The sequence below is a fragment of the Pan troglodytes genome, chromosome 18 (genome assembly GCF_028858775.2).
Source record: "Pan troglodytes isolate AG18354 chromosome 18, NHGRI_mPanTro3-v2.0_pri, whole genome shotgun sequence".
NCBI lineage: Eukaryota > Metazoa > Chordata > Mammalia > Primates > Hominidae > Pan > Pan troglodytes.
The window spans coordinates 64,818,514-64,844,783 of NC_072416.2; the positions used below are offsets into that span (position 1 = coordinate 64,818,514).

The 26,270-nt window shown below is 39.8% G+C and overlaps 2 protein-coding genes across 31 annotated transcripts in view; both read right to left on the reverse strand.

Moving 5' to 3' along the window:
- The window catches only part of TERB1 (telomere repeat binding bouquet formation protein 1), a 48,524-nt gene extending 34,298 nt beyond the window's left edge, over window positions 1–14,226 (reverse strand). For 6 of the 28 annotated variants that reach the window (XM_054669392.2, XM_054669388.2, XM_054669387.2 and 3 more), the window contains exons 1-5: window positions 14,045–14,204; window positions 9,358–9,420; window positions 3,491–3,601; window positions 3,178–3,306; window positions 1,085–1,213 (exon numbers count right to left, since the gene is read on the reverse strand). In XM_054669392.2, coding sequence (XP_054525367.1) covers window positions 1,085–1,213; window positions 3,178–3,306; window positions 3,491–3,601; window positions 9,358–9,388 — 400 coding nt within the window. In that variant the 5' untranslated portion in view covers window positions 9,389–9,420; window positions 14,045–14,204. Of the gene's footprint in view, window positions 1–1,084; window positions 1,214–3,177; window positions 3,307–3,490; window positions 3,602–9,357; window positions 9,421–13,569; window positions 13,658–14,044 lie in introns of those variants that run through there. The other 22 variants (XM_063797218.1, XM_063797214.1, XM_063797221.1 and 19 more) reach the window with 14 other exon arrangements.
- Window positions 14,227–15,456: 1,230 nt separating this feature from the next.
- NAE1 (NEDD8 activating enzyme E1 subunit 1) overlaps window positions 15,457–26,270 on the reverse strand; it is a 28,157-nt gene continuing 17,343 nt past the window's right edge. For all 3 annotated transcript variants that reach the window (XM_063796223.1, XM_009430923.5, NM_001246388.2), the window contains 8 exons: window positions 26,137–26,270; window positions 23,287–23,362; window positions 22,964–23,003; window positions 21,575–21,661; window positions 21,103–21,195; window positions 18,496–18,610; window positions 18,361–18,410; window positions 15,457–15,697 (listed from right to left, as the gene is read on the reverse strand). In XM_063796223.1, the coding sequence (XP_063652293.1) occupies window positions 15,588–15,697; window positions 18,361–18,410; window positions 18,496–18,610; window positions 21,103–21,195; window positions 21,575–21,661; window positions 22,964–23,003; window positions 23,287–23,362; window positions 26,137–26,270 (705 nt within the window). In that variant the 3' untranslated portion in view covers window positions 15,457–15,587. The remainder of the gene's footprint in view (window positions 15,698–18,360; window positions 18,411–18,495; window positions 18,611–21,102; window positions 21,196–21,574; window positions 21,662–22,963; window positions 23,004–23,286; window positions 23,363–26,136) is intronic.

The window sequence follows — 26,270 nt, forward strand, 5'->3', positions numbered from 1 at the left end:
TGACCTGCTGTGCCTACCTAGAAGCATTTCTTTTTTTTGAGGCAGAGTCTCGCTCTGTCACTCAGACTGGAGTACAGTGGCTTGATCACAGCTCATTGCAGCCTCAACCTCCAGAGCTCACTCAATTATCCCACCTCAGCCTCCCAAGTAGCTGGTAGTACAGGTGTGTGCCACCACACCCAGTTAATTTTTCTTTTTCTTTTTTTTTTTTTTTTATTTCTTTGTAGAGAGACAAGGTCTCAGTATGTTACCTAGGCTGGTTTCAAACTCCTGGGCTTAAGGGATCCTCCCACCTTGGCCTCCCAAAATGCTGGGATTACAGGGATGATCCACCACCCCGGCCTAGAAACATTTTAAATGCTTACAGAATTTCTAACAGTTTGAAGAATTAAAATTTTAAAGAGTTAAAAAATAACTGAGCAGTAAGTATATGGGAACATTCTATATTCTCTTTGCCACTTTTCTGTAAATCTAAAATTATTCCCAAATAAAAACCATTGCTGGCTTACACCGTAAACACTGTAACTAAATGGTCAATTCAGCAGAAAATCAAATAAACTAATTCATTAAATGCCTCTCTTTTTCTCTTTAAACCTGTTACCTTTCAATGCTAAGTACTATAAATTACTTTATTTCTTAAAATTAATAAGTATTGAATGATTAAATACATGCTAATAACCCACTTTTCTTTAAATTAGTATTCCTCAGAGGTGAGGTTAAAAAAAGACACTGGGCCGGGAACAGTGGCTCACGCCTGTAATCCCAGCACTATTTGAGACCAGCCTGGCCAACATGGTGCAACCCCTGTCTCTACTAAAAATCCAAAAATTAGTTGGGCATGATAGCATGTGCCTGTAATCCCAGCTACTCAGCAGGCTGAGGCAGGAGAATCACTTGAACCGGGTGGCAGAGGTTGCAGTAAGCCAAGATCATGCCACTGCACTCCACCTTGGGTGCCAGAGCAAGACTCTATCTCCAAAAACACAAAAAAACAAAACTGATATAAGAACTCAAATAAAAAATTAATAATGGCTGTTCCAATTGATTAAAGTGTTTTCAAATAGTCATAAGAGAATGTACTTACTATTATTTGAAACCAGAACCAAAATAACATAAACAGACATTCTTTTCAAATTTATGTTTGAATCATTAGATAAGAACCAAGTTAAGTCTTCAAACAACTCTGAAGTACACAAAGTCTGCTGACAGTAAACTGAAATATAAAATATAATTTTAATTTCAATGCATTGTCACAAACATGCTTTAAAATATGCTGAACAAAATAAAAAATTGCCTAACTGGCAATGGTTCTTAACCAAATCTCATTTAATTGATATTTATTAGTCATACAACAAAATTTCTGACAAACTGATATGCGCTTACTCAATTAGCAAAGAAGCAGAATATTAATCAAAAGTACTTAATCTAGGCTCCAAAACACATACTGAAATCCCCTAGAATTTACAATAAAAAACTTATCTGAATAAAAAATTAAATAAAATTTAGCAAAAAAAAAAACACTTTAAAGGATGAGTAACAAAACATAGCAAGAAAAACAATTCAAGAAAATTCAGAAACCTACTTTAGAAAACAGAGGGACAAGCAATATTTGTGCTATGTTCTGAGACTTTCCTAGAAATAAAAATCTTTTCAAAAATCATACTACCTGATAGTTTTTGTGTGTGTGTGATAACGCAACAAGCAGAATTTTACAAAAATAATATAGACATAAAGATACAATCAACATTTCATCCAGTTCCTAGAACCAGCCATTAGACCCTATCTCAAAGGCAAGGACTAAGCCAGGCACAGAAAGACAAACATCATGTTCTCACTTATTTGTGGGATCTAGAAATCAAAACAATTGAACTCATGGAGATAGATGATTACCAGAGGCTGGGAAGGGTAGTGGGAAGTGGTGGGTATGGTACCAAAAAAAAAAAAAAAAAAAAAAAAAAAAAAAAAAAAAAAAAAAGAAAGAATGACTAAGACTTACTATTTGATAGCATAACAAAATAACCATAATCAATAATAATTTAATTGTACACTTTAAAATAACTAAAGAGTATAATTGGATTGTTTGTGTAACATAATGAATAAATGCTTCAGTGGATGGAAACCCCATTCTCCATGCCGTGATTATGCACTGCATGTCTGTATCAAAACATCTCATGCACCCTATAAATATATACATCTATTATATAGCCACAAAAATTAAAAATAAATTTTAAAAAAAATTCAGGGACTATATCTTACTTATACCTGTATCCCCAATGCCTTGCACAAAGATTGGTTCCTAAAAGGTGATTTTTTTTTTTTTTTTGAGACAGGGTCTTACTTTGTGGTCTGTCACCCAGGTTAGAGTGCAGTGGCCCACTGCCACCTCCACCTCCCAGGCTCAAGCAATCTCCCACCTCGGCCTCCCAAGTAGCTGGGACCACAGGTGCACACTACCATGCCTGGCTGATTATTTGTATTTTTGGTAGAGATGGGGTATCACCATGTTGTCCAGGCTGGTCTCAAACTCCTGAGGTCAAGTGATCCACCTGCCTCAGCGTCCCAAAGTGCTGGGATTATAGGCGTGAGCCACCACGCCTGGCTGATGAAGAAATATTTAATAAATAAAAATATAAGAATATAAAGTTGGTCTGACAAAACAATGGTTTATATTCATCCTCATTTTAGATACACTGCAGAAGAGTGTTCTTGCCAATGTGAATTTCTATACCCAAAGCATATTTACCCACACATGACATGGTTGTGGGTTATCTTCATCCTTTGATCTGGAAAGAAGATGAAAGAGAAAGGAAAAGACAGGGAAAAGGGAAGGGAAGGAAAAAGGGAAGGGAAGGAAAAAGGGGAGGGGGGCAAAGGAGAAAGGGGAGAGGAGGGGAGGAGAAGGGAAAGGAGGGAGGGGAAGGGAAGAGAAAAGAAAGAAAGAGAAAGAGAGAGAGAAAGAAGAAAGGAAAGGCAAGGAAAGGAATGGAAAGGAAAGGAAACGAAAGGAAGGAAAGAGAGAGAAAGAGAGAAAGGAAGGGAGGGGGGAAGGAGGCTAGATAAAATTATTCAAACATGTAAAAAAAAGGAAAGGAAATTAACTATAAAATTATTTTTGAGTATACTGTAAAAATATAACACAATGCTTAAAGTATAATGAAATAAAGTTTTATATTTTACCATTTTTCTCTGCAATAGCTCCTAATGTATATAAGGCTGCTTCTTTTACCATGCTATGTTCACTTGACTTCGCAAGATTTTTTACAAACATCAAACCACCAATTTCCCGAAAATAAACACTTGCATTACCTGTAGGATGTGCAGAAAAAAACAAAATAGAAATGATATTTATTTTCAGGGATAAAATAAATCACATGAAGACGTAACATGATATGTAGAATAACTGAATGGAAGATAAAGAACTATGCTTATTTGATATATCAGAGTACTAAAGAACTAGAATCACAGATAAAAATTCACTATTATATCTTACTGTTTTGTTGACAAATTGAATGAATAGTGACCAAAGCTTCCTTTTGTGAAAAAGCATTATCCATTTGATACTTTAGACACTCCAATAATAAGTTCAGGTCAGTCTTCATTTCTAAAGAACAAAAATGTCATTATTTTAAACCAAAAGGTTTATTTCATAAACTAACCATTCAAATTTCACTTACTAAATACATATCTTTGGAATGGTCAACTTTTAAAGTAATAGGCAGGTATTACTTTTATAATCCAACAACCATGTATTTTTTTAAAAAAATGTTCTTTAAATAAAATAACTTAAAATGAACATCTTATAGTTCTTTGAGTTTCCCTTTTTATAAATATAGGAATAGAAAGTCCAAATATTATTCTCTTTAAGTAAAGCCACACTGGTTTAAATATCTGTCATTTAGAAAAAAAAAGTAGATAAAAATGAAAATAACAACATATGAGAATTTGTGGGATGCTACAAAAACAGTATTTAAGATGAAAGGTCTCAGATCAATGACATCAGCTCCCACCTAGGAAATTAGAAAAAGAACAAATTAAACCCAATATAGGTACAAGAAAGGAAATTATAAAGATGTAAGCTGAAACCAGTGAAACAGAAAACAAATACAGAGGAAGTTCTTTGAGAAGAGCAACAAAACTGATAAACTTCTAGCCAGACGAATTAGGAAAAAAGGAGTAAAGACACAAATTACCAATATCAGAAATGAGAGAGATGGCATTACCACATTCCACAGATATTCAGAAGATATTAAGGGAGTACTACGTACAATTTCGTACCTACAGATTGAACAACTTAGGTGAAATGACATCATCAAAACTCACCCAAGAAGAAAAAGACAACTTGAATAGTCCTATATCTATGAAAGAAGTTGAATTAAGAGTTAAAAACTTTTCCTCAAAGAAAACTCTAGGTTCAGATGGTTTCATCTGTAAATTCTACCAAACATTTAAGGAGGGAATAATATAAATTCTACTCAATTTTTTTCAAAAGTTTAAGAGAAGGAATACTTCCCAACTTATTCTATGAGGCTGGTATTACCTTTATACCAAAACGGAAGCCATTAGCAACAAAACTACAGACCAGTTTCCCTCATGAACATACATGCAAAAAGTCTAAACAATTTTAGCAAATTGAATCCAACAATATATTAAAATAAAAATACATCACGACTAAGTGGGTTTATCCCAGAAATACAAGGTTGATTTATGATTTTAAAAAAATCAATGTAACAAAACTTAAACAGGAAAACCTTTTGGTCATCTCAATAGATGTAAAAACAGCATCTGATAAAATCCAACATGCATCCCTGATTAAAGAAAAATATTCCGCAAATTTGGAATAGAAAGGAACTTCCTCAACCTGGCAAAGTGCATTTACAGTTGAAAACCCTACAGCAAACATCATACTTAACAGGGAGAGACTGAATATCTTCTCTCTAAAACCAGGTATAAGACAGAGATGTTTGTTCGTATCACCACTCCTATATAACATTGTCCCGAAGAGTCTAGCCAGTGCCGTCAGGTAAGAAAAAAGAAATAAAAGGCACCCAAATTGGCAAGGAAGTATTTGAATTTGCATACAACATGATCTTCTATATAACTGGATGGAATCTACAGAAAGCTACTAGAATCAGTGAACTAAGTTTTCCAGATAACTCTTTAATACATAAAAATAGATTGTACAGCCAAGTGTTGCTTAATGATGGGGATACATTCTGAGAAAAGCATCATTAGTTGATTTTATCATTGTATCAACATCATAGACTTTACTTACACAAACCTAGATGATAGAGTTTATTACACATCTAGGTTGTATGGATAGCTATTGCTCCTAGGCTACAAACCTACACAGCATGTTACTGTATTGAATAATATAGTCAATTGTAATACAATGGCAAATTTTTGTATATCTAAACACATCTAAACATAGAAAAGCTATAATACAGATTATTTTTTAGAAGATATATCCAGAAGCTGATATGGGTGCATCAGCGAGTGAGTGGTGAGTGAACGTGAAGGCCTAAGACATTATTGTACACTACTGTAGACTTTATACTACTCAATTTATTTTTAAATTTTTATTTTATTTTATAAAATTTTATTTTATTTTATTTTGCACTCCAGCCTGGACAATAAGAGCAAGACTCTGTCTCAAAAAAACAAAACAAAAAAAATTTAGAGTTCTGAAAGATATAGGATGAAGGGTGGATATAATATAGAGGAGCATACTAAGAGAAATTAAGATGTATCATCAATCAATACAGTACTTAGTCTCACTCTTTGTTTTGTGGTTTGGTTTTTTTTTTTTTTTTTTTTTTGAGATGGAGTCTCGCTTTCTCACCCAGGCTGGAGCGCAGTGGTGCTATCTCACTCACTGCAACCTCTGCCTCCTAGGTTCAAGTGATTCTCCTGCCTCAGCCTCCCGAATAGCTGGGATTACAAGTGCCCACCGCCATGCCCGGCTAATTTTCTGTATTTTTAGGAGAGATGGGATTTCACCATGTTGGCCAGGCTGGTCTCAAACTCCTGACCTCAGGTGATCCACCTGCTTCGGCCTCCCAAAATGCTGGGATTACAAGCATGAGCCACTGCACCCGGACTGGTTTTTTTTTGAAATGGAGTCTCACTCTGTCACCCAAGCTGGAGCGCAGTGGCACAATCTTGGCTCACTGCAACCTCTGCCTCCCGGGCTCAAGCAATTCTCCCACCTCAGCCTCCCAAGGAGCTGGGATTACAGGTGTGCACCACCACGCCCAGCTAAATTTTTTGTATTTTAGTAGAGACAGGGTTTCACCATATTGCCCAGGGTGGTTTCGAACTCCTGAGCTCAGGCAATCCATCTGCCCTGGCCTCCCAAAGTGTTGGGATTACAGACGTGAGCCACCACGCCCGGCCATAGTCTCACTGTTGAAAGAAATTCAACTGTCAATTTGTTTCAATGAAATAATTCATGACAAAATTTGTTAGTGAAAAACCATAGTACAAAGGTTATCACTAAGATGCTTTTAGCAACAGCAAATATTTATTTATCATTTTGTACACTAACAGACACTATAAGAAGGTAAGTTTGACTATGGATACCAATAAGCCACATCAACGTGCCAAAGAAAATTTTTGATGGAGCATAATGATTTTCAGTTCTAGGCACAATGCAGGCAGGATACAAGAGACTTTTCTTCTCTTTTCTTTTCTTTTCTTTTGAGACAGGGTCTCACTATATTGCCCAGGCTGGAGTGCAGTGGTGCAATCACAGGGCACTGTAGCCTCAACCTCCTGGGCTCAAGGGATCCTCCCACCTCAGCCTCCCAAGAAGCCAGGAATACACGCACATGCCACCACGCCTGGCTAATTTTTATATTTTTTGTATAAACGGGATTTTGCCATGTTGCCCAGGCTGGTTTCAAACTCCTGAGCTCAAGCCATCCTCCCACCTCGGCCTCCCAAAGTGCTGGGATTATAAGTGTGAGCCACCAAGCCTGGTCTGCAAGAAACTTCTTTATGTATTCCTCCATTCCCTTCTGTACGCCTTTCTCATACTTTGGTATCTCCTATCATAATCCTTCCCTTCCCAGCCAAAGCATCTCCTGACATAACAACTATCATGTTTCACCTTGGTTTTTATCTTCTCTAGGCAAAGTAACCTAGTTCCTTCAATACCTCCTGAATAAAATAAACCAGCAAACACTGAAGTGAATACAAAAAACACAATCAGGCTGGGCACAGTGGCTCACGCCTGTAATCCCAGCACTTTGGGAGGCCGAGGCGGGTGGATCACAAGGTCAGGAGATCGAGACCATCCAGCCTAACATGGTGAAACCCCGTCTCTACTAAAAATACAAAAAATTAGCTGGGCGTGGTGGTGGGCGCCTGCAGTCCCAGCTACTTGGGAGGCTGAAGCAGGAGAATGGCGTGAACCTGGGAGGCCGAGCTTGCAGTGAGCCAAGATCCGGCCACTGCACTCCAGCCTGGGCGACAGAGTGAGACTCCGTCTCAAAAAAAAAAAAAAAAAAAAAAACACACACACACACACACACAATCAAATAAAATTTGATAAATTGGACTTAACATTTTAAACCTTTATACCTCAAAAGACACTATCAAGAATGCAGAACAATAGCCCAGTCTAGAAGAAAATATCTGCAAATCAGTTATCCAAATAAATAGGGGGCTTGTGTTCAGAACAGAAAAAGAATTCTTAAAGTGCAATACTAAAATCACAATCTAAAGTGTGGAATGGATTTAAATAGACATCTGTCCAAAGATGACAGATTGCCAATAAGTATATGAAAAGATGCTCAATATCACTGGTCATTAGGCAAATGCAAATCAAAACCACAATTAGATACCACTTCACCCTGTTGCTAAACAATTGACTGATGGGAGCTGATGGATAAATACTCTTCACCCTTTGGCTGGGATGACTCTCAGGGACATGACTCTAAACTGGCTCCCAGTTTCCCAGTGGGCTTAAGCTCCAGTTACCCATAATAACTACTTATTTGATAACATACTCTCTGTCTTCTTTTTCCTATCTCATTTTCCCACTTTCCAGCTAGTGTTTCCTGGGATCACTTTCTGAAAAAAGGTACTTGCACTCAAATCCTTATCTCACAGTCTACTTCTGGGAGCAACCTAAAGACTTAAAATGGAAGAGAGTGAGGTGTGGGACTGAGGTTGGAGGTTTCGTAAATGGTTTGAGAGGGGAATCACCAACAGTTATCCCCTATCTCTCCAGTTTTCAACTTCTCCCTCTCCACAATCTCCATTCCCTCTTCAGAAATTCTGTCTTTTATAACACTTTCTTGACATTACAACTTTCCTCTAGCTACTGCCATATATCTTACTATTTATTTATTTATGAATGAATGACAGGGTCTCGCTCTGTCATCAACGCTTAAGTGCAGTGGTTCACTGTAGCCTTGACCTCCCAGGCTCAAGTGATCCTCCCACCTCAGCCTCCCAAGTAGCTGGTACTACAGGTGTGTACCACCACGCCCAGTTAATTTTTAATTGTTTTTGTAGAGACGAGGTCTCAATGTGTTGCCCAGTTTAGACTCAAACTCCTGGGCTCAAGTGATCCCCCACTTTGGCCTCCCAAAGTGCTGGAATGATAGGAGTGAGCCACCACACCTGGCTGATCATATATCTTTAGTCAAGCTCTTAAAGAGTAAGCAATTCATACTGTGTGTCTTCAGATCTTAATTTTCCACTCAAATCTAAACAGACTGCAATCGGGCTAAAATCTATTAAGTTTACCATTAACATAACAAATTACATCCTAAATGCAAAATGCAGTGGAAAATTCAGTCCTCAGCTGTGGCATTTGACATTTTAGGCTCTTAAGCAACCTCTTTCTCATGAAGCATTCTCGTAAGGTTCTGATTTCCAAGATACCACATTCCTGACTCTCTTTTCACCTTTTTGAAATGTTTTTCTCAGACTTTTTTTAAGGGCTGTCTTCCTCAGCTAAAACCTTATGTGATGGTGTATATTATTGAACACTTTTCTCTCTGGTTAACCTCCTCCATGCCCATGGATTCAGTTTCCATCTTTCTGGGAACAATTCTGAAATCTGTACCTGCCGGCATCCTTTGATGGTAGTCCTCTCAGGTTCCCATTATTCTTGTATAAACTGACATTAAATCAACTATCACATGATATTCTAATTGTCAGTATGTCTCTTCCCATTAGAATGTCAGTTTCCTGAAGCCAGAAATTATGTGACAGGCACAGAGTAGTGCTCAATATTTATGTAAATGGCTGAATGATTCTTTCATTTCCTGGATCCTGTCAGATAATCTACAGTACATTCTACCAATACAAAACTCGTTGCAGATATATGATCCATCAATTTCTCACCTTGTGTTTTCGTTGTGTCTTCACTTTCCATGCTTGTCTATATTCTTTTTCCTTATATTTTGTCTATAAGATAAAGGTATTTTCTCAATTTAAATCAATGTTTGAGAATGGCAAAGATGTAAGTACAAATGGGCGGGAAAAATTGTTTTCCTGAAGCCAAAAGACCGAGGAACTACAACTTTTAAAATAATAATTAAACTTAATTAACTTAGTTAATAAGTTGAATCTGCAACTTATTAGATGTGTGATATCAAGCAGGTTGATTAAATTCTTTGAGGCTCTGTATCCTCATCTGTAAAATAGAAATGATATTCCTATTTCACAGAGATGTTACCATAATTACATTTAAAAACATAAACATATCTGGCATTTTTAAGCACTATATGCATTCAACAAATTTTATTAAGCAAACGAATGATTGGGTGACTGGATCTAACTGGACCTCTTAGCTGGTCCCATTTCCTTCCTTTTTTTTTTTTTTGGACAGCAGGGTCTCACTCTGACACCCAGGCTGGAGCGCAGTGGCTTGATCTCGACTCCCTGCAGCCTTGACCTCCCAGGATAAGGTGATCCTCCCACCTCAGCTTCCAGAGTAGCTGAAACTACAGGCACATGCCACCATACTTGGCTAATTTTTTGTATTTTTTGTAGAGATGGGGTTTCGCCATATTGCCCAGGCTGGTCACAAACTCCTGGTCTCAAGCAATCCACACACCTCAGCCTCCCAAAGTGCTGAGATTACAGGTGTGAGCTCCCACACCCAGCCCCCATTTTCTTATTTTCTTCATGGAAATCTTCATCTCATAGTTTCAGATTAGGGACCCCTCTACCTATGAGAGGTTTAAAAACACACCACACACACACACACACACACACACACACACACACACACTCTTTAGATTGGCCTTTCTCTTCACAAGCTAAATACTAAATTAACAACCCATGGTTATTTTCAACATGGTATAGTGAGATGGGATCTCACTATGATGTCCAGGCTGGTCTCCTGAGCTCAAGCAATCCACCCACCTCAGCCTCTCAAAGTGCTGGGATTACACACTTGAGCCACCATGCCCAGCCTAGAACCATTTTTAAAATAACTGGCAACTCTGATATGGCCTCTCACATACCCTACTTTAAAATGCTAAACTGATTAGTTAGAAAAAATGCCTCAGAGTCCAGTTAACTTCTTAGAGCAACAAATCAGGATTCACAAAACTCTAAAATTCTTATTTCTTCCAACACTATGTTGTTAAAGAGAGATATCCAATTATCCATTTATAGAGCAAGGCCTTGTCTCAAAAAGAAAAAAAAAAAAAGAAAATACCTAAGCACAAAGAAATGTTTAAAGAAATAACAAATGTAAAAATCTTTTATAAAGTAGTATACAAATGTACAAGTATATTATTTTTGCCTTTTTTTTTTTTTTTAAGAGATAGGGTCTCAATCTGTCACCCAGGCTGTAGTGCAGTGGCATGATCTTGGCTCACTGCAGCTTCAAACTCCTGGGCTCAAGTGATCCTCCTGCCTCAGCATTCCGAGTAGCTGAGTCTACAGGCACACATCACCACACTGGGCTAATTTTTAAATATTTTTGTAGAGACAGGGATTTTGCTATGTTGCCCAGACTGGTCTTGAATTCCTGGCTTCAAGTGATCCTCCCGTCTTGGCCTCCCAAAGGGCTGAGATTAGAGGCATGAGTCACCATGCCTGGCCCATTTTTTAACCTAAATATTACATTAAAATAGAAGTAGGTATGTTATAAGTCCACAGGATTGGATATTATTACAAGAATATTCACATTTACTAGAAATGTTCAATAGCAAAGAAAAATGCTATGTTACAAAGTTAACCAAAAAGAGTAAGACTCAATTTAATCTATAGTATGATCCAAAGTAGATAGAGGTAAACATAAAATAAGACTGGCTAGAAAGACGACATATTAACACTTGTCTTTAGTTGGTGGTTCTATGGGTTTTATCCCACTATTTTCTATTTTTCACAATTTTTATAATAACAGCTTCTAACATTCAGTAAATACCTATTGAGGCTAGACTTTGTTCTTTACACTTTATGAATATTCTTTTTAGTCTTCACAATAACCTTATGAGGGAATTATAAGGACGAAGATACATGAGGAGAGGGCAAATAATTTGACTAACTTCAAAGTGCTAGTAAGTGCCAGAGTTAAAATGGGAGCCAAGAAAATTTCAGGCTAGGGCCTACACTCTTATCCTCTCTTATACTGTCTCCCATATATAAATACATATTGCTTTTGAACAAATGGGTTAAGATTTGGAAAATATTACCAGATTTAAAAAGATGAACTCTTTAGAAAATGGAAAATTGTTATCATATATGGATGTTTTTGTTTCATGGACAACCTTAAGGACTATTTCCTTAATTTTAATTATCCAATCTATTCTGCTTTTAATGTAATTTTTAAGAGGCGTAATGTATAACTTTTTCTTTTTTCTTTGGAGTCTCACTCTGTTGCCCAGGCTGGAGTGCAGTGGTGTGATCTCAGCTCACTGCAACCTCCACCTCCCGGGTTCAAGCAATTCTCCTGTCTCCGCCTCCTGAGTGGCTGGAATTACAGGCACGCACCACCATGCCTGGCTAATTTTTGTATTTTTAGTAGAGACAGGCTTTCACAATGTTGGCCACGCTGGTCTCGAACTCCTGATCTCAGGTGATCCACCCGCCTCGGAATTGCTGGGGTTACAGGTGTGAGCCACCGTGCCTGGCCTAAGAGGGGTAATGTATAACTTTTAAACCTAAATGCTTTGAAATTAAAACTGGCCACCCACACTCTTTTCTCCCTTTGTTTTTATACTTTTTTCTTATAAATGGTTACTTTGCACAAAAAGAGTTTGCCAAGTACTTGGTAGCATTAACACAAGTCATCTATTTACTTGAGAAGTGCTTACAAACACCCATAGCAAAGGATAAGTTATAACTTTCAAGGGATTGATAATCATAAAATTATATTTAAAATTATAAAACAAGTATATTCTCAAGAACAAAAGCATCTGCCATATAAAGCAGATTATGAAGTGCTTTTAGTAATTTAGTGAATATATGTACTGCCACAAACAAGGAGATTTCAAAATTCTTTACTGTATTCTCACAGGAAAAAAGGATTTTTTTCTGGATGACAGAGAGAACCTCTCCCACTTACACGTTTCACTCAACCCACTCCCCAAAACAGTAGTGTTAACTCAAATTCAAATTTCAGCAAGAAAAGTAGCTGAATATTACTCGTTTACCTGATTTAGAAAATGTATACAAAAGCTTTTGGGGGGCCGGGGGTGGTAGCTCGCGCCTGTAATCCCAGCACTTTGGGAGGCCGAGGTGGGCGGAAGACTTCAGGCCAGGAGTTGGAGACCAGCCTGGCCAACATGGTGAAACCCCGTCTCCACCAAAGAAAAGTACAAAAATTAGCTGGGCGTGGTCACGCACCTGTAATCCCAGCTACTTGGGAGGCTGAGGTGGGAAGATCCCTTGAGCCCAGGAGATGGAGGTTGCAGTGAGCCAAGACCGCGCCACTGCACGCCAACCTGGATGATGGAGAGAGACCCTGTCTCAAAATAAATAAATAAAAATAAAGAAAGTTTTTTTTTTTTTTTTTTTTTTTTTTTTTTTTTTTTGAGACAGTCTGGCTCTGTCGCCCAGGCTGGAGTGCAGTGGCGCCATCTCGGCTCACTGCAACCTCCGCCTCCCGGGTTCAAGCGACTCTCCTGCCTCAGCCTCCCCAGTAGCTGGGATTACAGGCGCCCACCACCACACCAGGCCAAGAAAGCTTTTTGAAATCGAAATATTATCCCAGTATATCAGAAAGATAAATGGCATCTTTTTGTGTAAGGCTGGCAGGGCTGATAATCCCACCACTAAATTGTTTTTTGTCAGCGGATATCCAGCTTGTAATTATATATAGCGAAAATACCCTCTAAAGAAGACGCAAGAGAGAAGGGGCAAGTTTGTTTTCGATCGTTTAAACGGTCAAGAAATAACAGTCATTCAGGTCCCAGAAAACGCACTGTGGGTACCAGAAGTCAGCTGGCTCTGCAATATGAACACCCCCCCACTCCAGCCCAGAGCATAAATCCTCAGGGCCTCCTCCCGGGTTCCACAGGTAACAGACACGTAACCTTTCCAAGGCGGGGGCGCTCACCCCGCCCGGCTTCCTGCCCATTCAGCCTGCGGCCCGCTCACCTACAGAGTTGCATGAATTCCTTGTGCAGAGCTTAGGTGGCCCCTCCAGGCTCCTCTCTGACCAGGGCTCGCAAGTCCTGCGTGGGAGCAGGACACTGGTTAGCCGCGCGGGCCACTCGTGAGCCATCAGCCCCCTCAGCAGGCCCTCCTCGCTCAGGTGCTGTGTGACATGCGGCCCGGCCCTGGCTCTGGGAAACGACCTCACCGGTGGGTCCCACCCTCTCCACACATCAAAGTCACCTGGGGAGGCGCCTGGGGACTCAGAAGTGAAATAGGGGGGAATACTGCCAGGCTTTACACGTCTCTAAACTGTCTCTTCCCGCCAAGGGCTGTGGGGACTACAGCCGGGGCCTGGCACCTGCTCATAAAGGCCCCGTCCCCCAACTCGACCCTTCTCACGTGGGCTAAGAAGGGCCTGACGGGGCGGTAAGACATCCTGGCCAGCCCAACCCGCCTTACACAGGCGCCAACATACAGAGTTTCCAAGCGCGGTAAGGCAGGACAACAACGCGCGGGAGCGGAGGCCGTGGCGTCTACCCTCAAGCGGGAGCTTCCGCCCTTTCTTCATCACCGCCCACCTGCCACGACGCACGACAGGGTTTCCCGCCCAGCCGACCAGGCTCACGTCCGCGGGCGGGACTTCCGGCCGGCAGCCCCGCCGCCCCTGCACGGTGTCTTACGCTTCCGCGGGTGCCCTAGGTTGCCAAGGGCAATGGGGTGGTCGGTGTCCCGGCCGCAAGATTTTTTAAAAAGCTACAATTTGAAAGAGAAATCTCACCGCCCCCGGTTTTTAGGGTTTTTACCTCAGACGAGCATTACCCCCAAAATTAGGTGACTGTGCACGCGGTTGACGAGGCCTGGCTATGGGACGGTGGCCGCGAAGCACAGGACGGCGGAGCCCCAACCTCCCCTCCACCTGGCATCTGTGCTGTGTGTTCTCCCTTTTGTTGGGCACCTCGCTAATGGTCACCACAGCCCCACAGGGGCAGCCAGGCCTCCACCTCACCAGGGGCCTTCCGGAGTTCAGTCCAGGAGGACTTCTCCGCGCCTGGACCAAAGGATCAGAGTGGGGCCAAGGCCTAGGCCTGTCCCTTGCCGCCTCTGCCGTAAAATGCAGCCCATGGGACTGCTAGGCGATGAAGGCGAGGGGAAGGTCCCCGATACAGTGAAGAACAGCCAAAGAATGGCTGACACAGCGTCCGGAAAACCAAGTCCCTGTGAGGTACCCTAGCAAATCTAACAGGTTCTCACTTAAGAGACGCTGCCCTCAGAGACAGTTGCAGCAGATTATGGGCCTTAGCTACTAAGAGTCATGCACCACGGACCACGTTCCTCAGCCCTAAGTATTAATACATCAAGCCCAAAACCGGGAACTGCCCCCACTTCTGGATTCTGGATTTCCACTCCGTTTGCATCTACTACTTCCTTTTTTTTTTTTTGCCCTCTAATATGCTGGTGAATGCTATTAGTCCCATGTGACTAAATTTAAGAGTATATATATGAGTAGAATGACCCCATAAAATTTCAAGAAGTAGGTTAGGCAGCCAAAACTCAAGTTAATTAAGATAATACTACATACAAGGGGATGGTCTTGTTTTCTGGGAAAACTACATATCCAGAAATATCTTTTTAAATTCTATTCATTTTAACAAATGATGATGGTCCTAAAATGTCCATAGCTAACATCTGCACATGGCTTAAATTCATTATTGAAGATGGTAAGAAAAAAATTTTTTAATTATCTCTAATAAAACACAAGGATAATCTATGACAAGTAACTTTGAAATAGCAAGCCAGTATTGATGCTCAGTGAGAAATGGATAGGATTCATTTTCTAGGAAAATGACTGTCTCCTTTCCCCTCCCCACAAAGAACAAGACTACATTATTACAAATGAGAAAAATGTTTATTAAGAAAACAATTTAGCAGCTCTCCTTTAGAATTTTACAGACTAAAGCACAACCCGAAGGCAATTACAGTTTCAATCATTAACACACTACTTAAGGTGCTTGCTTACTCTACAACTGGAAAGTTGCTGAAGTTTGTGACATGCCACTGTAAATGTAAGTATTATTAAAAATTACAAATTGTTTGGTGATTATTTTGATGACCTCTTGAGCAGCAGCTCCTGAAAGGAAAAAGGAGAAAAGCAAATCTTTGAAAGAGTAAACTTCAAGAGTTACATACTCAATTCTGTAAAGAAACCTTTCCTTTTCAAAAGCAAAGGTGTTTTAAAGTGACCCAAAACAGATGCAGTTAGCTTACTGAGTCATATCAACATAAAAGCCTATAATTCTTTTTGTTATTAAAGGAAATCTAAACAGTAGTGTGGTTGACCAAACTTTAAAGGATACACACAGGCATAAAAGATTCTCAAAGGACACCCTACTGCTGCATTTGAATTTTACCTTGTATCTGTTTTATAATAAAAGAGGAGAAAGGTATATTTGTTCTGAATGCATTTGTAATTTAGGAAGGATCTATATTAAATATCGCCAGACTGCTATATTTACTCAAAACAAAAAAACTACTAAGAAAAAAACTTGTGCATCTTCTATAAGCTGAAGATTCCTCTTTCCCAAATATTCACGGACTGGATAGAATTTTTTTTTTTTTTTAGACTAGAGTCTCACTCTGTCACCCAGGCTGGAGTGCAGTGGCGTGATCTCGGCTCACTGCAACCTCCTCCTCCCAAGTTCAAGTGATTCTCTTGCCTCAGCCTCCCAAGTAGCTGGGATTACAGATGCCTGCCACCACACCTGGATATTTTTTTTGTATTTTTAGTAGAGATGGAGTTTCACCATGTTGGCCAGGATGGTTTTGAACTCCTGACCTCAAGTGATCCGCCCACCTCAGCCTCCCAAAGCGGAGGCCTTACAAGCATTAGCCACCGCGCTCAGCCGACTGGATAGAATTTGAGACTACTGTGCACCAAATACTGTTCTAGGCAGTAGGGATACAGTAAGGAAAAAAGACAAGAAGATCCACTTACCCTCATGCTACTTTTTAGCAGCAAGAGAGAGAGAATTTACAAATAAATAGAATGTGTAGTATGTCAACTGACCATAGGTGCTAAGGAGAAAAAGCAAATAAGGGAGATATAAATACAAGAGAAGGGGTTTGTATTTTAAATAGGGGAGTCAGGGATGGCATCGCAGAGAAGACAGCATTTGAATAAAACCTGAAGGAAGTGAAGGGATATAATGGCACTGTGCAAAATGATTACAGAATGCACAGAAGTAAAAACCAAAAAAAAAAACAAACAAACAAAGAAAACCTTCAATTTATACTTTTTTCTGCTATAGTTAAGTCATCCAGTCCATCCATCTGGCTGTACCTCTTCTTAGATTCTGGACTGCATCTGAATAAATAATAATTTGCCCTTTTCTGTGAATTGGCAGAAAATTTTGCTATTTTGGCACAAGAGACTACTTGGTTTTAGTTTAAAATAAATTATTCTGAATCAGGCTTTAATTTGGATTTGCTTAGAAAATAGTTTTCTTAGGTCTGTATGATTCATTTACATTTTGAACACTTCAAATATTAATTAGACCTAAATCTGCCTTTAAAACATTCAACATCTAGAAGGAAAATGCTACAAGCTAATAGCTCAGTCCACAGGAGATCACAGGACAGTAATTTTTTTTGAGGGGTGTTATGGACTGAATGGTTCGTTTCCCCCTCAAATTCATATGTTGAAATCCTAACCCCCAGTGTAATTGTATGAGGATAGGGCCTTTGGTAGGTGACTAGGTCAAGAGCGTAGAACCTTCATGAATAGGATTAGTGCCCTAAGAAGAGACCCCAGAGACTTCTCTTGCCATTTTTTTTTTTTTTCACCATGTGAGAACACAGAAGAGAGAGCTGCCTATGAACCAGGAAATGGGCGCTCACCAGACCTGACCATGCTGGCACCCTGATCCCAGACTTCTAGCCTCCAGAACTCTGTGACAAATTTTTATTGTTTATAAGTCGATGATATTCTGTTACAGCAGCCCAAACTGACTAAGACAAGGGGGAAGTAGAGTGAGGGAGGGAAGTAAAGGGAGCTTTTATGAAAGACATGTCATTTTTGAGTTGGGTCTTGAAGAACATATAGGTTTTGGACATGCAGAAAAACATATTTTTAAGGCAAATAGGCACAGAGGAGCAAAGATCTAGGAGCAGGAAATCAAAGGGCATCCTGGGGGGAAAGCAAGTAATATGATAAAACCAAGGCTGGAAAGGCCGAGTGGAACCAAAACACAGGGTTTTTTAACGTCAAGCCAAAGTCCTTGGACTTGCTTGGAGGACTGTTGTAGAGTGTTATGTATATTGGTGGGGCAGAGGGTTAGTAAAAGGACACAATCAGAGCTATGCTTTAGAAGGATTAATGACTCTTAAGGAGTTTAAGTTGGATGGCAGTGGGAGAGATGGAAGGCAGGGAGACCAGTATGGGGCAACTGAGTAAGTATCCTAACCTGAGCAACATAGTGGGACCCTGTCTCTACAAAAAATTGAAAAATTAGCCAGGCTTACTGGCACATGCCTGTAGTCCCAGCTATTCAGGAGGCGGAGGCGAGAGATCACTTGAGCCCAGGAGTTTGAGGTTGCAGCGAGCTATGATGGCATCAATACACTCCAACCTGGGCAAAACAGTGAGACTGCGTCTCAAAAAAAAAAAAGAAAAAGAAATATAACATCCTGCTTCACCGACCTCCCTAATTAAAATAGCTAGACGACAAAACTTCGTATTAAAATAGTAACTGTACTATGTAACAACAGGTGAGTCTTCTCATATATGGAACTCACCCCCCAAGAATGCAGCAATGGTATGTGGCTCAGCAGCTCCATATCGGCAACTAAAGGAGACCACAGAGACATGAATTTTGATTAGCCTTATGACAGGTGTGGAATCATCTCCTAGATACCCTAAAAAATACTCACAATTCGTGGACATAATCATCTTTCACCATTACAGATAAACCATATTCCTGAAGGAAGCCAGTGAGACAAGACTTCAACTTTCCTATATCTTCTTCAACTTGATAGTTAGATACTCCTAAAAATAAAAGTTAGTTTTCATTAAAATAAATGTGATTCAAAATTAATGGCCAACTCCTTTATTTAATCTAGTTTCAGATGTTCTAGTCAAAATATGTATGAAACTGAAGAACAAAAATAACAAAGTATGAGACCAATATTTGCACATATCACAAACCTATAATCAGAGACCAACTAAAACCTAGTAAAAATTTGAATTTAATTAAATCTTTATTAATTGCATCATATTCACTGTCTAGAAAAGCATCTGGCACATAGTGCTTAATAATTATTTGATAGAAGAACTTAATGAATGAGAAAGTAATGTCCTACTTATACTCTTTATAAAAGTTATTCTCCAATTCTAAAAGACTAAATGATAAATGACACTGAGGACATAAAGCTATTAATAATAGGTAACTTTTTTTTTTTCTTTTGAGAGAGAGTCTTGCTGTTACCTAGGCTGGAGTGCAGTGGTGCAGTCTCGGCTCACTGCAACCTCTGCCTGCCAGGTTCAAATGATTCTCATGCCTCAGCCTCCCAAGAAACTGAGACTACAGGAGAGCGCCACCACACACAGCTAATTTTTTCTATTTTTAGTTTCAGTGTTGGCTAGGCTGGTCTCGAACTCCTGGCCTCAAGTGATCCACCCGCCTTGGCCTCCCAAAGTGCTGGGATTACAGGTGTGAGCCACCATGCCTGGCCAATAATAGGTCACATTTATTGAGCATTAATAGATGCTGGACACTGTTCTAAGGACCTTATATCTATATTAATTGATTGAATCCTCAAAACAGTCCTATGAAGTATGTATAGTTATCTCCATTTATAGAAGAGAAAACTAAAGCACAGAGAGATTAAGTTACTTAGCTCATAAGTGATGCTGTATGACTTCCAAAGCTAGGTCATAAAAAGCCCTGTACCTTCCACTTGGGTTTTTTGGAATGTTAACTGCAGACGCCAACTGACATGCCAAAAGGAAGTCCAAGCTAGCCACGTGAAGAGATACCTGACCAGCCGCCAGCTATTCCCACTGTTCTGACTAAGGTGCTAGTTACATGAGTAAAAATGTCTTCTTGCATGTCTAACTCAGTCAGTCAAGCCTTCAGAATGACTCCACCCCCAGGCTCAAGCAACTGCATGCCTCCCCAAGGAGAACTGCCTGAGACCAGGCAATCCACAAAATCACGACACTATTTATTGTTTTAAACCACTAAGTTTTGAAGTGGTTTGTTATGCAACAGATAACTGAAATAAATACTAATCAAATAATACAAATAAAGCAATACATATTTGGTGTTTATTCTTTTTTTTTCTTCTAGTAAGCTTGCTTGTTAGGACTATAAACTCTGGGCAGCGCAGTGGCTCATGCGTGTAATCCCTGCACTTTGGGAGGCCAACGCAGGAGGATCACTTGAGGTCAGGAGTTTGAGACCAGCCTGGCCAACATGGTGAAACCCTGTTTCTACTAAAAATACAAAAATTAGCCGGGCGAGGTGGCGGGCGCCTATAGTCCCAGCTACTCGGGAGGCTGAGGCAGGAAAATTGCTTAAACCCAGGAGGCGGAGGTTGCAGTGAGCTGAGATCACGCCACTGCACTCCAGCCTGGGCGACAGAGCGAGACTCCGTCTCAAAAGAAAAAAAAAAAGACTATAAACTCTGGAAACACACTGTATCAGATGGAGCAGCAGGTTTTATGACACCCCTAGAATGTGTTGCTATGCAATAATCCTGCACAATTAAAATTATCATCCCAAAGAAAAATATTCTGAGCAACCTCAGATCTTTGAGATTATGCCAATTCTCCAATGACTACATTTGCTGAAGATAAAAAGTAGATAACTAAACAAAGAAATTCCTACATCTTCAGAGTTATTGAGTTCAGAAATTAGTAGCATACTTTTTTTTTTTTTGAGACAGTCTCACCACAGTCACCCAGGCTGGAGTGTAGTGGCACAATCACAACTCACTGTAGCCCCAACTTTCCAGGCTCAGGTGATCCTCCCGAGTAGCTGAGTCTACAAGTGCACACCACCATGTCTGGCTAATTTTTTGTATCTTCAGTAGAGATGGGGTTCCACCATGTTGCCCACGCTGGTCTCCAACTCCTGGGCTCAAGCAATCTGCCTGAATCAGTCTCCCAAAGTGCTGGCATTACAGACGTGAGCCACCGTACTATGCCTGGCCAGCATATTTCTTGTGGCTTTCCTATTCCACTAAATTAAACTCAGTGTGAGTCTTAGTAACAAACTATGGAAAATGACAGAAAAAAGTTTTCTTCTATACATATTCAACCAACATCCCCCTGTAATAGTTTAGAATCGAACACTATTTTGCAAATAGTTAAACTTAAAAAACAAAAGGTGGTTCTTCACTGGGGAACGTTTGGGGTGTAATCTGTTCACAATGTGAAATTCAAGCAACACTATTATAAATACCCTGAGAACACTTTCAATTTAAATGTTTTATTGAAGATCTTATTATATCTGGTAATTCAATTGCTATTCTTACCTGGATATCTACCATGTTGTTTATGAAATCTATCAACAGCCCGTAACATTAAGTACAACACTATTTCATTATCTGGATTGTCCATGCTAGAAACTGAAAGGAAAAAAAATTTCAGTTTAATTTGGTTAATTTGCAATGTAACAAACAATGAAGGGCTGAATTTACTATATACTTGAGTTTCAGGACTATTAGCTGGAGTCACACAATCTCTACTGAAGTAGTAACATACTGACTTTAACTCATACATATCACACAATGGACTCAGTGACCTAAATATGACTTTATGCATACAGTAAGTTTCATATAATATATAAATTATAATTACCTAGATAAGCTTAGAATAAAATTAGAATATGAATGTTTACATTATCTTTTATATCATCACCATATACTCAACACTATTATACACAAAATATTTATATCTTTTAAATTAATTAAAATTAACCCAGAATCAGAAGGCTATTATACTTACTAATTTCATCCTTGTTAATTGTATCCAAACCATATTCTTCAGCTAAGGATCGACATCTTACCACTCGAAGAAATGCAGAATTGCTGCCTGAACAGAGGAAAGATATTCTGGAAGTAATGACTGTGACTGGTGAATATTATGAATCACAGGTGACTTTAAGAACAGAGAATTATGTGTATACCCTTCTCAGACATGAGAATGTGAAGAAATGTTTTCTCCTTGGTTCTAATAGCAGAGAAAGCACTAGAACATGAGTCACCTTAAATTTATATCCCTGGCACTACAACCAGTTCAGAAGCAAGTAAGGTGATGGCCTCTCTGAACCTCAGTTTTCAAGTGTAAAATGGGGATGATACTGTTTACCTTTGAGAATTGTTCTACAGATTAAATGTGACATCTGTATAAAGTGCATCTCTAGCACAATGCCTGATATGGCTCTAAAAATAATAGTTTTCATCATTATTATGGATAAGTAGTCCTAAAGGAGAGAGGTTTATGAATTGTACTCTTGATATATGTAATGACTTTTTTTAAGCTTTGTATTATTGAAATTTTCAAAAACGCCCCAAAGTAGAACAGAATAATAAATGTTCAAATACCCAGCATCAAACTTGTGATCTAGTATTATATAATCTAATACAACAAACGCTAATTCAAGATTAGTCTAATAGAACAAACAAGGTGCAAGATTAGTAGTGGCAGAAAACATTAAAACTGAGCCTAAACAGACATTGTGGAGAAGTCATAAAATGGAAAGCTTGGATAAATCTATTTTAAGGATGGGGAGCATGCAAAATATAAACTTCCACAGGACGTAGGAGCAGTAGCTACAGGGAGAAATCTTCAGATGGCATGCACAACAGATTGGGTATTTTGAAACTGACTCTTAAATAAAAGAAAATGCTTTTGGCCTACTGAGGAGTTACTGAGAAGACTCCTACGAACCTAACCACTCCGAAACTAGATGGCAAAATTCTTAACTCCATTACAGTCATTTAACACAGATCAAAATGAGTATTTAAACCAATATTGTCAATGTACATGTGACTCAAGACTTCACACCCAAAGTCTTCAGACAAAAAAGCTTCCTAAATTACTTAAAATTTAAAAACTGAAAATACTGTATTAATGGCAATTTTCAATTAACTGACCGTCAAGCCTTTATAGCATTGCCACAGATAAACATGTTCTACCTCTGATTCAGTCTTAAAATACTCGCCATGTATTGTATTATGAGAGGAAAAAAAAAACCTTACCCAATAATTATCTATATCTATATCACTGAGGCCATGGAAAACTTAAAATTTCAACCATTCAAAATACCTGGGAACATTCCCTGTGGCACATTTCTATCAAGCAAAATAAGGAAATTAATTTAAGGGGACTTACAGAGTAATTTTAATTCTTTCTCTGAAATGGACTCTGGTGCCTGTAAAGAGATAAATACAGATTCTGTTCCAGTTTAAAAGAGAAGATTAACAAAGGGTGCGGCACAAAGCCAATCACTGTGAGATGGGAAGGCTTTCTCCAAGAGCTGGGAGAGCACTTTAAAAATATCTTGTTTCCTTATCACAAGCTCTCCCATTAGGCAGGGAAATGACAGCTCCCTCTAAAGAAGCACAGAGCCAGTGCCACACCCTCTGTCTCTAAACCCTTTCTGGCTGGAGTTACGTGCTCAGGCCTGTATGGGCACAGTGTGCCCAGTAGCTTACCTGGCCAATGGACTGCAGCAATTTGGCAACATGATTACCCACAGCGGCAGCATCTTTCTTTGCTTTTTCACGGTAACTAAAAAAGAATAAAAAGCAATTACTAACAAATCTTTAAATTAGCAAAATTTAAATTGTTACCATGAACAAAAATTTTCTTTCCTTTTCATGAAAAAACACAGGTCTGACAATGTATGAAATGTGAAAATGCCAGGGAAATGCTATCAACAGCACCATGAGTAGCTGGGAATCTTTCCAGTGTTAGTGACAGACTCTCAGTGCCCACTAAAACCCAGGGTCCCTCTAACAGCACCCAACTTAAAAACTGCTCCCCTAGAGGGATCTATGATTTCGGCTTCTGTGACAGAGGACCTGAAAAAATACATTACTGAAGAACATGACTTATCTCCTGGAAGTCAAGTCCAAGGAAAGTTAAATACATTAAAACTGTTCATCTCCAATGTAAAACTTCTTTGTTTTTTGAGACAGGATCTCGCTCTGCCACCCAGGCTGGAGTACAGTGGCGCAGTCCTGGCTCACTGCAGCCTCAACTTCCCACGCTCAACTGATCCTCCCACCTCAGCTTCCCAAGTAGCTGGGAATTCAGGCACACGCTACCATGCCCGACTAATTTTTGTCTTTTTTGTAGAGACGGAGTTTCACCATGTTGCCCAGGCTGGTCTTGAACTCCTGGGTTCAAGTGATTTAGAAACTGAAAATACTGTATTAATGACAATTTTCAATTAACTGACCTTCATACCTTTTTAGCATTGCCATAGATAAACATGCTCTACCTCTGATTGTTTTAAAATACTCTGTATTTATTATGAGAGGAAAAAAAAACCCTTACCCAATTATTATCTGTATCTATACCACTGAGACAGACCATGGAAAACATAAAATTTCAACCATTTAAAACACCTGTGAACATCCCTTGTGGCACATTTCACCACCCACTTTGGCCTCCCAAAGTGCTGGGAATACAGGTGCGAGCCACTGCATCCGGCCATAAAACTTTTCTTTACGTCTATTTACCTTTCACCCTCTAAAAATCATCAGTGTTCAGGCTGACTACCTCCCATGTAAGGTCATACTTCTTTCTATCCTCAATTGACCTTCCCCAAGTTTTAAGTAGTTGAACTCTTAGGCTAGGACAACAAACCAAGATTCGTTCAATGGTGACATGATAAAGAGTGAAATCTGTCTGGGGAAGAGAGATCATCTCTGTGTGACATTACTTGGACCCCAAAGAAACCAAGCCAGCAGACCTGGATTCTTTGCACCATGCCCTAACTATACGAGGGTAATATTCATTGAGACCCATCCCTGTGATAGTCTATCTGGGTTCAGGCTAGTGATACCTGGATAGCAAGGTGTCTAGCTATAGTCATAGACTATAAATTATGAAACATTAAGATAAAAAATTCATCAAACCTTCATGGTTTTAAGTTACAAATAGAAGGTAGTATAGGGCCATAGCTAAACATACAGGCTCTGGTACTGGGTTTCCTGGGGTTCAAATCTTGGTTCTGCCATTTACCAGCTATCTGACCTTGCATAAGTAACCTTTTCAATACCTTAGTTTCTTCATGTGTAAAATGGGGCCAGTAACGGTCTCTCTCTCTCTCATAAGGTCGTTGTGAACCTTGTGTGTGTGTTAAATTACTTAATACATATAGTTCATAGCACAGAGTTAAGTGATCAAATATTTATCATGAAGTATGAAAAAAAACTCTGCCTCCTAGGCATATGTGGTAATTCTGTATTTCCCATTCAATTTTGCTTTGAGCTTAAAAAGAATTGCCCCCTAAGTTTTTTTTTTTTTTTTGAGACGGACTCTTGCTCTGTCTCCAGGCTGGAGTGCAGTGGCACGATCTTGGCTCACTGCAACCTCCGTCTCCTGGGTTCAAGCGATTCCCCTGCCTCAGCCTCCCGAATAGCTGGGACTACAGGTGCGCGCCACCACACCTGGCTAATTTTTTGTATTTTTTTAGTAGAGACAGGGTTTCACCATGTTGGCCAGGATGGTCTTGATCTTCTGACTTCGTGATCCACCCGTCTCGGCCTCCCAAAGTGGTGGGATTACAGGCGTGAGCCACCACGCCCGGCCTAAGTTCTTTTTTTTTTTTTGAGACAGAGTCTCACTCTGTCGCCCAGGCTGGAGTGCAGTGGCGCGATCTCCGCTCACTGCAAGCTCCGCCTCCCGGGTTCACGCTATTCTCCTGCCTCAGCCTCCCGGGTAGCTGGGACTACAGGCGCCTGCCACCATGCCTGGCTAATTTTTTTGTATTTTTAGTAGAGACGGGGTTTCACCGTGTTAGTCAGGATGGTCTCAATCTCCTGACCTCGTGATCCGCCTGCCTCGGCCTCCCAAAGCGCTGGGATTACAGGCGTGAGCCACTGCGCCCAGCCTGGTCTAAGTTCTTCAGCTTATTTTTACTTATTTATTTGAAACAGGGTCTTGCTCTGTCACCCAGGCTGAAGTGAAGTGGCATGATCATGGCTCACTGCAGCCTCAAACTCCTGAGCTCAAGAGATCCTTCTGCTTCAGCCTCCTGAGTAGTTGAGATTAAAGGCGAACGCTACCATGCCCACCTAATTTTTCAATTTGTAGAGATGGAAGTCTCACTATGTTGCCCATGATGGTCTCAAACTCCTGGACTCAAGCAATTCTCCCACCTTGGCCTCCCAAAGTGTTGGGATTACAGGCATGAGCCACTGCAGCTGGCCTAGTTTATTTGTAAGCAATGAGGTTGTAATAAACTTTCATTTGATTTCTGACAGGATGATAAAATGTTTATCTCTAATATAATCAGACTTTTTCTATTACATAGTTTGAAAACAGTGACATACACGTTTTGCAGTTTTATATATTTGCCTGAATCTGCAATCATATCAGGAATTGTGCCTCGAACAGGTAAATTTCCTTGACCCTCTTTGGCCACAAATTCCTTTAAGGCACGAGCTAAAATCCAAAATGATGGAGT